This window comes from Otolemur garnettii, unplaced genomic scaffold (genome assembly GCF_000181295.1).
Source record: "Otolemur garnettii isolate 467f Iridium unplaced genomic scaffold, OtoGar3 scaffold00008, whole genome shotgun sequence".
NCBI classification, from domain to species: Eukaryota; Metazoa; Chordata; class Mammalia; order Primates; family Galagidae; genus Otolemur; species Otolemur garnettii.
In genome coordinates this window covers 38571028-38585883 of record NW_003852403.1, presented here as the reverse complement: position 1 = coordinate 38585883, position 14856 = coordinate 38571028, and the positions used below count along the sequence as shown (strand labels likewise).

At 43.4% G+C, this 14856-nt stretch overlaps 1 protein-coding gene across 1 annotated transcript in view; it reads left to right on the top strand.

The window, feature by feature from the left end:
* Positions 1-14856, top strand: part of MYOF (myoferlin) — a 162316-nt gene that overhangs the window by 20513 nt on the left and 126947 nt on the right. Inside the window, exons 2-3 of the mRNA XM_012801428.2 lie at positions 985-1040; positions 3609-3700. Of these exons, the coding sequence (XP_012656882.1) occupies positions 985-1040; positions 3609-3700 (148 nt within the window). The remainder of the gene's footprint in view (positions 1-984; positions 1041-3608; positions 3701-14856) is intronic.

The following is a 14856-nucleotide window of genomic DNA, read 5'->3' as shown; positions in this document are numbered from 1 at the left end:
AGTCTCCTGCCTCAGCCTCCCAAGTAGCTGGGACTACAGGCACCCGCCACAACGCCTGGCCATTTTTTTGGTTGCAGCCATCATTGTTGTTTGGTGGGCCCGGGCTGGGGATTTGAACCTGCCACCTTAGGTGTATGTGGGTGGCACCTTAGCCGCTTGAGCCACAGGTGCCAAGCTAACTCCCAAGGTTTTAAAGGAGATTACAAATCATTCTGTACTTTTATTTTGGTAAGCATTTGGGAAATTGGGAACCCAAGGGAACACTGGTCTTTGGACTTTGCTCCAAGGAAACTGTCAGCGCCAGCTGGGTTACGTATGTGCTCATCTAGGTAGGTGTGCTGTCCAGGCTCAGATACTGAGTGGAAAGACCTCATGTCTTCAGAAAAGGTGGGCCTGAAGGAGAGGAAACCCCCAGCTCTCCGCGGTCCTAGAATGTGTTCAGCCCCCAATCACTTTGTACCAAGGCCTGTGAGAGGGATTCCAGCTTAATCTTTATGCTGTGTTGCGGGTCTCATCACACTCACAGGCAGCGTGGGCTTCAGAGCGGAAATTTCAAGTTTAAATCAGGGCACCACTGCCAGGTGTGAGTTCAGACACATTTTTTTACTTCTCTGAGCTTCAGTATTCTTGTCTATAGAATGGTGATGCCAGCACCTCAAAGATCAGCTTTCTGGAGCAAGCTGGGGACGCAGACGTCCCGAGGAACCTTGGTGAGACAGGGCGAAACATCACAGTTGTCCCATGATTTCAAATCTTTGATCCCTTAACTCTTTGTAGACTTGGGGGTGGAAAGGAAAATGTTGAGGGCCAAAAACTCGTTCAGTTTGGAAAACTTGGATTCAGGAAGCCCCCCTCCTAGGCTTTTCCATGGGGAAATACGGGCACTTAGATGGCCTGCAGATAATGTTCTTTGAATGAACAAATGAATGGTACATTCTCTTATTTCTGATTGATTGATATCTCTTATTTATTTTTTATTTGCAGATGAGAAAAAGAAAACAAAGAAAGTTGATAACGAACTCAACCCTGTCTGGAATGAGGTAACTTCATTGTTTCTCCAACTTTGTTTTAATGGATAAGCTATATCTGATTGCCTTATCTTGGGGTCAGAGGTTAACTCTTCTCTTGAGAAGGAGAATGTTTATAGTTTACCCTACCTCATCCATCGCTCCCTTTATGCCCACCAGGAGAGCAGAGCAATTCAAGAAGATGTAACACACTAATGACCATCTCCTGTAAGGTGATGTGTAGCAAGGCAGGCCTGGCACAGCTTCAAGCTTGCTGTGGCCTTGGTCCTCTTATGCTGCCTATGTGGGGCACATCTGTAGAGCAAGGGATGAGATTAGATCATCTCCAGAGTGTCAGAAGGAAAGAGCCATCATTATAAACAGATTTGCAGGACTCATAAGAAAGTATCATGAGACTTTGTACACTTAGCTGAGTAATGACATTTATTATTTATATGTCGAGAAAAGTAATGGCCAGTATACTTAACATAGAAATATTTGAAAACTTTAGGTAAGCGTTAAGTAAGTAACTTTGGTTTCACTCTCTAGAAACCACTACTGTTAATATCTGTGATATATCAATAAGTGTTTACTGAATGGATATTTTAATAAAATATGAGTCTGAAATACAAACTAGTATCATATAATAAATATAATTTCCTCTCCTAATTTTTGTTACTACTATATCTTTATATGCCCATATCATTGTATTCAAAAGTAGTTTTAATGACCGTGTAATATCCTGCTGAAGAGATGTAATATAGATTTTTTTACCTCCCCCAATTGTTGATTTTATATCTATTTTATAAGCAGTTTGGTGTTTAATATTTTCACAAATAGGTTAAACATTTAATTCTTTTTACTGAAGAGGATTTTCCTACTCTGACTAACTTTTTAAAATTACTCTCCAATCATGCATCAAACCCTAAGTTTTTAGAAGTTGGTGATCAGCCCCATTGGGTTTTTTAAAAACCAGGTCAAACCTCCCAGGATAAGAGCAATGATAAAGTCTTTGTTATTTTCACCAAGTCACTAGGCCATGAAAGCTCCCCCTCCTCCCACTGCTAATCATTTCATCTCACAAACAGAGAGGAATCTAATTGAGATTTGTCTCTACAAAGATAGAATCTTTCTCCTTGAATGAGGTGAGGAGAAAAAGCTTAATAGCCTTCTTGAAAATCCCCTGCTGGTCTCAGGCAGATTGAGAGAGAAGTCCACTTCTCTGTAGTTTCCCTGGAACCCAGAACACAACCATGCGGGATGCCAAGCTGTATGAGAGCAAGCTCCATGCCTGCTCCTCTGGGCAGTCACTGTAGATTCCTAGACCTGGCACAGAGCTCCAAGGATAAAGCAAGTAAAAAATACATTGGCCAGGTACGGTGGCTCAGGCCTGCAATCCAAGCACTCTGGGAGGCCAAGGCGGGAGGATCTCTTGAGCTCAGGAATTTGAGACTAGCTTGAGCAAGAGCCATCTCTACTGAAAATAGAAAAACTAGCAGGACATTGTGATGGGCTCGTATAATTCCAGCTACCCTGGAAACTGAGGCAGGATGATTACATTAACCTTGGAATTTGAGACTGCAGTGAGCTATGACGACACCACTGTACTTGAGCCTGTCTCAAAACAAAAAGCCATCTGTGTTTATGTGTTTACTGCTTCAGAGTTTTTAATCATCCTAACATATCTCTTTTTATTTGAGCTCAAGTCATGTGACAGGTGACAGAGTAAATATGTTGTCATGTGAACTAGCATGTTCTCCACAAGAAATCATCCATCTTATATCTTTATCAAGTAAACTTCCAAACTGCAGTTTTATACCTTACACCAAACCCAAACCTATTGGGATTGGTGTGTGTGCTCTCACACGAGCTCTGAGACAAACTTCTTTCCATTCCTAGCCCACTACAGAGAGGATCAAATCATCATTTAATTTATTTAGTGTATTCATTTCCTAATCAGTTCAACTCATTAGTAGTGCTAGGTAGATTTTTTTTTTTAGTAATTATTGTTAGAAAGAAATTTATTGCATTAAAGTAGGGGACTCAGAAAGTTCACTATTCACTGACCACAGTGGGACTTAAAGTAAGAGGCTGATGCATTTTAGAAAATGTCTTCTTAAGTTATTTATCTTCTTTGATAATAATGTGTCTAAGAAGAACAAATAATTCAAGACTATTGAAGAAGGCATTTTTTTTTTTGCAGAGCCAGGTTTGAACCCATCACCTCCCGTATATGGGGCCGGCATCCTACTCCTTTGAGTCACAGGTGCCGCCCGAAGAAGGCATTTCATATACACATTCATTTATTCTTGCAGCAGTTGTGATAGGCATTAAGTCCAATTCTCTAACTATAAGGCAGGGGCTTTACCCGGGTAAAGCCACAGAACCTAGGAAATGAGAGGCCAGGAGTTGCCTGCAGGCCTTCGAGTCTGTTTTTTCCTCCCACAAGGTTTAGATTGTAATCGTTTCCATCGAATTATAAACATCAAAAGGTTGTCATTGGTAAAAATAATGACCCCAACACTCAGTAGCAGTGCATCTTATCATAGTCTCTGCTCCTTCTAACAGCCTCTTTTGTTTTCATAACCTTTCTGTGGACAGATACTGGAGTTTGACTTGAGGGGTATCCCCCTGGACTTCTCATCATCTCTTGGGATTGTTGTGAAAGACTTTGAGACAATTGGACAAAATAAGTAAGTTGCTTTCAACTATTTTTCTCATCTTAGGTGGTACTGTTGCTTATTTTGTTGCAGAAACACATCTTTAATAATATAATCCTTCCAATATAACTGTGCTTTGAGTCCATGCCTCCGCCCCCTTCTGAGGCAATAGCAGATGTGGCTAATTAGTCACAGAACTTTTTTTTGCAATGATTGCTTTATTTCAAAGAGGCTGGGAACACTGAGACACCACTAGTCCATGAGATCTGGTACTTACAGAGAAAACTTTTATGCTCCTACAACGTCTTTGTTAACTGCCTTTCTGACCTCTGGTTATTTATCTGAACTGTAGCTGTGGTGGACACACCAAAGTCATTTGTTCTTCTGATTGTGGCCCTAGGCATCTCATTCAAGTTCTTCTATTTTAATGCCTTATTCACCTTTTAATCCTAATAGACCTAAACTGATAGACCTAAACTGGACTCCTTGTCTTTCTGCCTCTGTCAGTTTCAGTTGGGGAGGGTCTTGGTGGTGCCCACTGAGTATTGCCCTCTGGGACCTGTTCCCAAACAGGCATCCATGGGACAGAATGACCTTGGTAAATTCACCCCAGTTCTGTTTCTGGACTTTGGCCTTGTAGGTCAGACTCAGTCTTGGATTACCAATTAAAATTAACCAAGTTCACAAGAGGCTATTGCTTAAAACCAGAGTATCTACTTGTTATTTTCCAATGGAAATCAGTTACCTGGTGAGAGGGCATTTCTACCCTCTTACCCGTCAGTTATCTTTCAAGTTACACCACATGGGGAGCCAAATTACACTGTATCCTTGATTATAAGATGTCATTGTTCATAAGATGTACTTTTAGATTATAATAACAACAGGTTTGGGGCAAAAAAATAAACCTGATATTTAATGCCCACATCAATTATAAGCAGCTTCATAGTTGTATTAGTACAACTATGTATGTTTGTATGTCTATGCTGGGTACTGTGGCACACATCTGTAATCCTAGCACTCTGGGAGGCTAAGGCAGGAGGATCACTTGAGCTTAGGAGTTCAAGACCAGCTTAAGCAAGACTGAGATCCATCTCTACCAAAAATAGAAAAATTAGCCAGATTTATGGCAGGCACCTATGGACCCACCTGCTTGGGAGGCTAAGGCAGGAGAATTGCTTAAACCCAGGAGTTTGAGTTTGCTGTGAGCTAGGCTGATGCCATGGCACTGCAGCCTGGGCAAAAGAGTGAGACTATCTCTTTCAAAAAAAAAAAAAGAATTTATGTCTTTGCTCAGATATTTGAGATAATCAGAAGGCCACAATGAGAGTAATAAATTGGGATGAATTAGTTGAGGTCGGGTGACCACATGCCCTAATTTCTTGGGACAGTCCTGGTTTATTGTCCTAGCATAGTGATTAATAATGCCTCTTTTGCTGTCAACGGTGGCTTGGTTTGGACAGTAAATTAGATGGTCACTCCAGTCATTGGAGTCTTCTGCTTAATGGCGTCAGACTGAGAGTCTGGACAGACTGCTTTAGTGGGCCAAGCTCGCCTGTGATGAGGTCCTTTTTTTCTATACTCCACTGCTGACCAATATCCCCTATGACTGATGCATTTTTTTTCTCAGACTCTAACTATATTCTGGCAGGTTCTGGTCTATTCTCTTGGACTGAACACTATTTTAGCTTTTTGAGGTTCTGTTGCATATCTCAGCTTCGAACCATTACATGATTATTCATCCCCCACTCCAATACCCAGAAACCAGTTTTATTTCCCATATTTTAAATGTCTGGGGAAGCAGAGGGTAGAGCCTCCTGCTGGCCTCCTGTAGGTTACTGATGATAGTATTTCCTCTTCTTTTTTTTTTTTTTCTCACCCTGAAAAGGGTACCCTATTTATATTCTAGACTAGCCCTCTCCAACATAGCGCAGGATGCTTATGTAATTTCAAATTTTCCAGTAGCCACATTAAAAAAAAGAAACAGAGGCTGAGACAGGTGGACTTCCTGAGCTTAGGAGTTCAAGACCAGCCTGAGCAAGAGCAAGACCCCATCTCTACTAAAAATAGAAAAACTAGCTGGGTATTGTGGTGGGTGCCTATAGTCCCTGCTACTTGGGAGGCTAAAGCAGGAGGATTAAGGTTGCTGTGAGCTATGATGCCACAGCACTCCACCCAGGGTGACAGAGTGAGACTCTGCCTCAAAAATAAAAAAATAAAAAAGGCTGGATGCGGTGGCTCATACCTATAATTCCAGCACTCTGGGAGGCCAGAGTGGGTAGATCACCTGAGCTCAGAAGTGCAAGACCAGCCTGAGGAAGAGTGAGACCCCATCTCTAAAAATAGCCAGGCACTGTGGCAGGCACCTGTAGTCCTACCTATTCAGGAGGTTGAGGCAAGAGGATCACTTGAGTCCAAAAGTCTGAGGTTGCCATGAGCTATGACACCATGGCACTCTACCGAGGATGACAAAGTGAGACTCTGTCTCCAAAACAAAAAAAAGGTGAAATCAATTTCAATAATATATTTAACTTGGTATATTGAAAATGTTAACATTTCAACATGTAATTGACAGTTTTAAAATCTTTGAGATACTCTACATGCATTCTTTCTCTTACCAAGTCTTTGGAATCTGGTGTGTACTGTATTTTACACTTATAGCATGTCTCAATTCAGACTGCCCACATTTCAGTTTCACTGTAGAGGCGAAGGAACTGCTGAGCTAGAGCCAGCCCTGACCACATTTCACACGCCCCACAGACACATGTCACTGTTGGTCACCATATTGGACAGGAGCATTCCAGACAACTGGACTCAAAACCTCAGACCTCTCTGCGTCCTTTCACTTTTGCATCCCTTCCAGTGTGTCTCCAAATCTTAAGTTTTCTTGCTTTCCACACTTTGTGCCATTTGTTTCTTCTTTGTCTGCAGCCACCAGCCTGGCTCAGGCCTTTGTCAGTTTGTGCCTTGTGTTTGTGTCTCCCTTGGTGTAGCGACAGAGCCTGGTGGGCTGGCCTTGGGGCTCCCATCTTGCTTTCCTCAAGGTTGCACGCTTAGGAAGTCAGAAAGTAAACAAATACACAAAGAAATGCATATGTAGTGAGAAAGGCACTGTGAATTGCTATGAGCTAGGGAGGAAGCTACGCTGTACATATCATCCATGAAGAAAAATAAAGCAGAGTGGATGAGTAGAGAGAGGGCCAGGGTAGGGCTGGGGCTGATCTAGTTTTATATGAGGTAGTGCTGTGGTGTCAACTGAGCGGAGACCTAAATAAAGGGAAGGAATGAACCACGCAGCTCTCAGGGGGAGGGGACACAAGAATATCCCAGGCAGAGAGAATAGCAAGAGCTACAGGAGCACACTTGGGGCAGGAGCGCACTTGGGGCGTTGGAGAACCACGCAGAGGCCAGTCTGGTTGGAGCACAATGAGAGGGAAGATGGGAAGAAATTGAGGTCCGTGAAACCACAACACATGTGGTTTTGGGGGCCACAGCATGGGCTTTGGATTTCCTTCCCAGGAGAACAGGTTAAAGGGTTTTGAGTGTGGTCTGACATATTTTAATAGCCTCACTAAGGCTTTCCGTGTAGACTGGCGGTAGGAACCAGATGGGAAGCAGGGAAAACAATACTAGGAGACCTTTACATATTTATTTTACACCTATTAAAAACATGGTGGGGCCTCAGAAGACCACAGTGATGGGGAAAGGACAAATCCTACTCTAAGGCTCACCTGGACACTTGTTTCAGATGTTTGCACACCTTTCTAGAGGTAGAGCTGATATATAGCCATCTGTCTGAATCTGGATACTTCATATTTTTCTGCATCTATGACTTATTCATAATTCTGAACAAAGAAAATACCATGAAGCCGTGCGAGGCAGCTTACACCTGTAATCCTAGCACTCTGGGAGGCCCAAGTGGGTAGATCACTTGAGCTCAGGAGTTTGAGAACAGCCTGATCAAGAGCAAGACTGTCTCCACTAAAAATAACCTGTAGTCCCAGATACTTGGGAGACTGAGGCAGGAAAATGGCTTGAGCCCAGGAGTTTGAGGTTGCTGTGAGCCAGGCTAATGCCACAGCACTCTACCCAGGGTGACAGAATGAGACTATCTCAAGAATATATATATATGAGGCTCCTTCTAAAGTTGGGGCTCCATGCACCTTGCTGAGATGTGCTGTACTTGGTGTGAGGATGCCTGCTGAGGACAGAGAGCAGATGAGCACACGGTTATTACGGTATTATGTTGACAGGGGAACTTTTAGGCATAAAAGGAGGTAAATTCTGGACCATAGATGAAGCTGGTCTTCATTACTCTTTTTATCTTTCCCTCCCCTTTCTGTCTCCCTCCCTCTGACTTGTTCTTGGCACCCAGTGTCTTTATGTTTTCTGGCTCCCACCTGGGTACCTGCTCAGGCCTGTTCTCTGAGCCACACCCTGCACCCGCTGCCAGTTCTCCCCAATAAAACTTACCTGTCCTGACCTCAATCCTTCCAGGGCCTGCTTCAAGGCACTTTCTGAGAAACTAATTTGAGTGACAGTGTACTCTCGGTGAGCTGCTACCAGTTTGCTCCATTAACGTCCCAGAAACATCCACTCTTTGGACTGAGGCCATCTGTGACTTACCTGAAAGAGAGAACAAAATGGGAATCTTAGGCTCTGTACCTGTGTCACCAGGGATTAGTTCCCTGTCCTGCAGATTTCACTGCACAGTTGTTCACTGTCTTGCAGCGAGAGGGTGACCCTGAGTCAGCTCCATGATGAACGGGGCATGACGACAATGTCCCTCCATTGAAAGGCAGTTTGCCTCCCCATCACCAGCTGGGAATCGTGACTTTTGGCTTTATTTCTACCAGCCAACCAATACATAGACCTTGGTCAAATTACCTGAACATTTCAGAAAAGAACAATTCTTTTGAAACATCTTGGAATAAGGTGTATGTTTATCTAAAATATTTGTGTATTTTGGCCCCCGATTTTCTACTAGTGTTTTGGCCTCTGAGGATCTGCTTACCGATGTGTGGGAATGCTTCCCTCACCTGGGTGCACAGGGTGGAGGTATGGGATTTTCTACCAGCTTAAGGAATGTCATGCCTCTTGACTTTCCTGTCGCCCTGGTGACAGCCTGTGCAAATACAAGCCCTGACTCCTCCTCCTGTGCTTCAGGCCAGCCGGGGTTTGTCTGTGGGCCAGGCCCACACCCCTGGGACCAAGACCAGGCAGGTCCAGTGCGGGCACTGGGAGCAGGTTGGCTTGTTCAGTGTCGACTCTGCTCTTTCTCACTGTGCAGTCATCCCACCAGCCATCCAGACTGAACGAGGGTGAGAGAAGAGCCAGAGGAGCGTCTTGGTCACATGATGAATGTGAAATATATTTTTGGCAGAAATACCAGAGAGGAAGTGTTTTCCCAGAGACTGAAGAATGAAAGTTCCCTTTGCAGACTGTCACTTGGCTATCACTTAATGAGAACTTAACTCTTTGCATTCATTATCCTACTTGATTCTTCCAGACTCCCTCCCTGTAAGACAGGTCCTATTTTTTGTCAGAGGTTTGGTAACCTGGTCAAGGTCACACAGGCCAGAGTCAGCTAACTTATAACCAAGCCTGTACTCTTCATTTTTATATTATACTGAAAATCTCTCACCACCTATAGGAACCACAATGTAGGTAGAATGATCATTTTCTCTTTGCTAAAACAGAAGAGATTTTTCTTCCTAATTCTGAAAAACAGTTAAAAATTCTCAATATCAGAGAATCAGGTACTTTTTATAAGCGCTTCCCTATGTAAAAACTTAAAGCAGGCATTTGTATCCTGAGTAAGTCACTTATGCTCATATTCTACAATGGACAAGGTTACAGTTCATCTCATCTGATTTCCACAATGACCTTGAGAAGTAAAGAGGAGACTTGAGCCCCAGAGGGGATGAGGCTGGGACCCCAATCCCTGTTGTCATTCCACTTTGGCTCCTATCATAAAGGAGAACTGTCTTCAGGAGCCTGGGCACGTAGGAATAAAAGATATTTATAAGTTTTCAGATTTGTGTGTGAGTGGGTGTGTGGGTGCATGCATGTGACACATTTGCACATGCTCTGGAGGGAAAAAAGGTACCACATAGAGCCTTTGCATCTGCTGTTCCCTCTGCATGAAATGCTCTTTCCTTCAGATTGCCATAGATGTGAAATTTTGTCCTTGTCACTGGGCCTCAGCATCTCTGATCATCCAACCTACAGCAGCCCCTCCTGGTCATTCTCTGTCTCAGTGCCCTGTCTCATGTCTGCTCAGTCCTTCTCATTAGGGAGCTCTTAATAGTGTAGGACTGGTGGAGGGAGTCTCTGTGTGGACATGTCGATGCTAGGGTTGGGTTTTAGACAAGTGCTGAGGATATGCGTTGGTCCACACATTCTCTATGTTTAGCCCAGCATTCACCACCATCTGAAACTTTCTTATGTATTTACTCATTCATTTGTTCTCCCTCTGCCGGACAGCAAGCTCTGTATCTATCTTGTTCAATGCTGTGACACAGCACTTAGCACAAAACTGGCATAGAGTAGGCTCTTGATAAATGTTTATGGAATGAGTGAATAAGCGAGTTTATGGTAGTCCTGCATGAATGGCATTTAACGTTTACAAAGCACCATGTGGCTGTCACATCAGCCCACCAGTAATGAGCCATTTCTGTGGAATCTGTCTCTTTAGCTCTCTGGAAGAGCTCTTTGGTTTCAACTTGGATTTAAGCTACAAAGGGGTCAGGACACAAAGGAAACAAATGCCTCTCACAAAGCGCATGCCTTTTCATAGTGAGGTATGGAAGTTGACACTGAGCTCACAGGAGGGCAGTAGATACAGTGGTTAAAAGCTGGGCTTCTCAGACAGGTTAGAGGCTGGTAAGAGACCCAACTCTTTTGACTATCTAGTGGGTGACTGGGGCAAGTGACTTAACCTCTTTAGGCCTGAAAATTCTTACAGTGACTGTAGTTTGGAAGTCCCACTTATGCTACCTAAGACGATGTAACAGGGGCTGGATTTATCCTCCCACCTGACAGGAGTAAAACAAAATACATGTAACAGTAGCTTTCAGACATTGGACATTGCTGACACAGAACAGCGATCCCCAAGAGAAGAGTAATCAATGAGGCGAGCCCTATGAGTACCCAGCTGAATCCTCAGAGAGACTCACTTCCAGCCACAGCGCAGGGGGAGAGAACCTGGGAAGTTCTTGGCTGTCTCCCAGAGCTGGGGAGGTGCAGATGGGAGTCTAGAGATAAAGTGCCTAGCAGACAGGAGAAGGGAACTACACTTGGACATGCTCCCACTGCCCCCCACAGAGACTGCTGCAGAGATTTGCAGAATCTCCTTGAATCTTCACCTAAATACTAAGTGAGGAAATTTCTTGGGGTAGGGGAAAGAACCACCTCAAAGAGGCCAACAGTACAGTCTGGGACTCACACAAGGCTGGGAATAGTTTATGTTCTCATAGCCAGAGTAGAAAAACCTTGCAATTCATGAAGAAGGATTTTACCTCAATAACGTGGAGAAAAAACAATCAATAGAAACTGACCCAGAAACAGCACACACGATATTTTTAGTGGACATGGACGTTAAAGTATTATAATTATATTCCATACATGCGCAAAGGTAGAGAATTGTTTGAACACGTTAAGTAGAGACACGGAACACAGAAAGAAAACATGAATAGAACTGCGAGAGACACACACTGTCTGAGATAAAATGACCATAATTAGCTCTCTGAGTTTGCATTTCTAGTGTTCTTTTCCTCTTCACATGGGGTGCTTGTGCAGGCAGAACTGCCATTACATACACCCACACACACAAATGCAGAGTCGAATTTGCAGCAACTGTATCTGAATATAAATCACTGGGCAAGGCATCTGTTTTGCTGTATGGTGAATACAATGGAGATAACAAAAATCTCACAATAGACCTAAAAGGAAATTTATTCAAGTTCTTGCATCAGAGGTGCAGGCAAGTGGCAGCTGTATGATCAAGAGATTAGCTGAGATTTTGGTTTTGCTGCTTGGGCGACTCTTAGCAAGTTTCTTCATCTTTACAGTAGTGACTACAATACTTCCTCAACAAATAGTAGGCATAAGGGCAAGTTCAATATAATTAAGGCAGAGTAGGCATAAGGGCAAGTTCAATATAATTAATTGAAAAAATTACTTCAATTTTCTGATAAACAACAGAGTAATTTTTTTGTGGGTATACACTGTGTCAGGGATTATGCTAAAACTATTCCATACATAATTGTATTTAATCTTAAGGACAACCCTGAGTCAGACAGTCTTATCCCCAATTTACAGACAAGAAAAATGTGGCTCAGAGGTTCGCCAAATTGTATAAGGTCACTCGGATCTTTAAGTGGAAGGACATAGATTTAACTTAGTTATATCACTATTAAATGGCTCTTATGCAAAGACCAGACCTTCCAAGCTTTGTTGGGGGTGTGTGCATCTGTTAGATAATACAGTAGAACCTCCATAGTTAGTCTTCTCCCTACATTGACCACCTCCTTAAGGTGACCTAATTTTCATAGACCAGACATACACCACATGTACGTATCAGTGTAGTTGGCCCAGTTCTTAACATTGACCTCCTCCATGTCAACCTCAGTTTGTTACAGTCCCTTGGGTAGTCAATTCAGAGAAGTCGCACTGTAACTTGGCAGGGCAAAGTGGGGTATTGGTTATAAGAAGTTTTTATTTCCTGGCATATGAAAGGCCTTGTCTTTGAGCTTTTAATGCTTTTTTTCCTCCTCGTTATAGGACTCATTTCTGATGTTGCCATGTGTAAATGTGACAGTAGGATTTGTTTAGGTGGTCCCTTCTCCTAGAGTTGGTTGGATGGGGAGGGGGTTTCTAACTGGAGTAGCTTCTCAGACTTTGCGAAAATCTAAACCAGAAGCGGATGTAACGGTGGAGCAAAATTCTCACTTCTGATTTCTTTTTAGTTCCATATTGTCAGTAAAGCAGCAGAATTATGAAAACATCAGATTTGGTTTAGGCTGGCTGTTTAGGAACCTGGAGAGGCTGAATTGTACTTTTGGGGAAGGCCAATTAAGTGGCTCCTGCAATTCTGCTGGCTAAGAGCTTGTGATTAAACGAGGGTGGGCCCCAGCCCTGTGGAAAGATACTTGGGAAAGGCTGAAAGAGAAAGGCATTTCATCATGGCAAGAAGGAAGCTTTATAACCTGTAAATAATTTGCAAGAAGGATCACTGGACTATCTTCAGTGATGTTTCACTTAATTTATTCATGCCACAGATAGCAACTGATGCCTACTATGTGTCGGACATAGCTCTAGGCGCCGGGCACAACCCATGTCTTTCATGGAGCTGACATCTAAGTGGAAGGAACAGATAATTGACAAACAAATACACATTATATCAGATGGCAATAATGGCCTTGAAGAAAAATAAAGCAGGGCAAAGGAGAGAAAACAGTAAGACGAGGTGTGAGTGGGTGCTAAGTCACAGAGGGGATTGGTTAATATGAGTGAAACATCTTGTAAGACTGAGGGCTTTCAACACTTCATCAGATTTTACTAAATTGCATTTTTTGAGAATTCATCTGCATTTACCTCCTATCTAAAATAAAAATTGTTTCCCAAATGAATTCATGGTATATAGGCCGCTGAGGGTGGGGCGGGAGCTAGTTGATGTATGGAAGAGAAAGGAGTGTATTTAAGAACTTTGCTAGCGATTACATAGAAATGGCCGCTTACAAAGGCCTCGTGTCTATTCACTTGTGCTGTGGTCTGCCCAGACCCTTGCTGGGCCAGGCCAGTTTTCTCAGCAAGTGCTGCCTGGAAATCACATCCTCATGTGCTTTTTTAGGTCCCTTTTCCAGTAACATCTGAAATATTAATAAATAATATCATAAGGCTGGGTGTGGTGGTTCATACCTGTAATCCCAGCACTCTGGGAGGCCGAGGCAGGTGGACTGCTTGAGCTCAGGAGTTTGGGACCAGCCTAAGCAAGAGTGAGATCCCCTCTCTAAAAAAATAGCTGAGCATTATGTGGCACCTGCAATCCCACCTACTAGGAAGGCTGAGGCAAGAGGATCACTTGCGCCCAAGAGTTTGAGGTTGCTGTGAGTTATGACACCACAGCACTCTACCCAGGGAGACAAAGTGAAACTCTCTCTCTCTATCTGTCTATCTATATAAAATAAAAGATGACTGCTAAGCACTTGAGTTATCATCCTTTTAATCCCTACAGTGATACCATTAGGTAGAAGCTGTCACCCCTGTTTTACAGATGAGGGAACTGAGGCTCAGCGATGTTCACCTATACGAAGGCTGTAGTATGAGTCCAAATTAGCCATGTTTGCCTACCTTCATGTTCTCAATCTCTGTGCTATGCTGTCCCCCTTATAAGGTTCAAGTGTGTGCATGAATGAATGAGTGAGTAAATGGGTGAATGAGTGAATGAATGGAAAAAGTGCTACTTGGATTCTCATGGTTCAGGGAATTGGAGGTAGAGCCTGAGAAGTCTCATCAGAGCAGGGAAGCGTAGAATTGGTCAAGTGAAAATCGAAAATAGCAGGTTACAGCCATTTACTTAAATAATATTGTGTGTCTCCCATGTGCCAGGCATGAGCTTGCAGCCATGAAGTAACTGAGTCTGGCTTCAATGCCTCACTGAATGGGAGGGCTTTGGTAAGGAGACTTGGGCTTCCACTCAGGCGTGTTAAAGTGATACTACTGTGGCCAGAGTGACAAGGTTGGGCAGGGCTGGGAAAAGGAGAGTAAGTACAGTGTTGCTGTCTATGAATTGTGCAAATCCTGCCACAACCTTCAGGCTAGATCAGGGATTCCACAGCCAAGGTGCAGAGTTAGTTAAATGGACGGGGAGGCTTGGGCACAGTCAGGTTTGGAATCCACTGTTGTAGACCACTGTTTCTATATTTTTAAAAACCCATGCCTCCTTTTGATGAACAGGACAAAAACCTCAAGATTCTCTGACAATCTTGGTATGGAATAAGAAGGGGAAGCCACTGGAAGGTCACGGGTTATCATAGGCCAGTGGAATAGGTTTTTTTCTTTTTTTTTTTTTTTTTGAGACAGAGCCTCAAGCTATCCCCCTGGGTAGAGTGTTGTGGCATCACAGCTCACAGCAACCTCCAACTCCTGGGCTCAAGCGAGTCTCCTGCCTCAGCCTCCCAAGTAGCTGG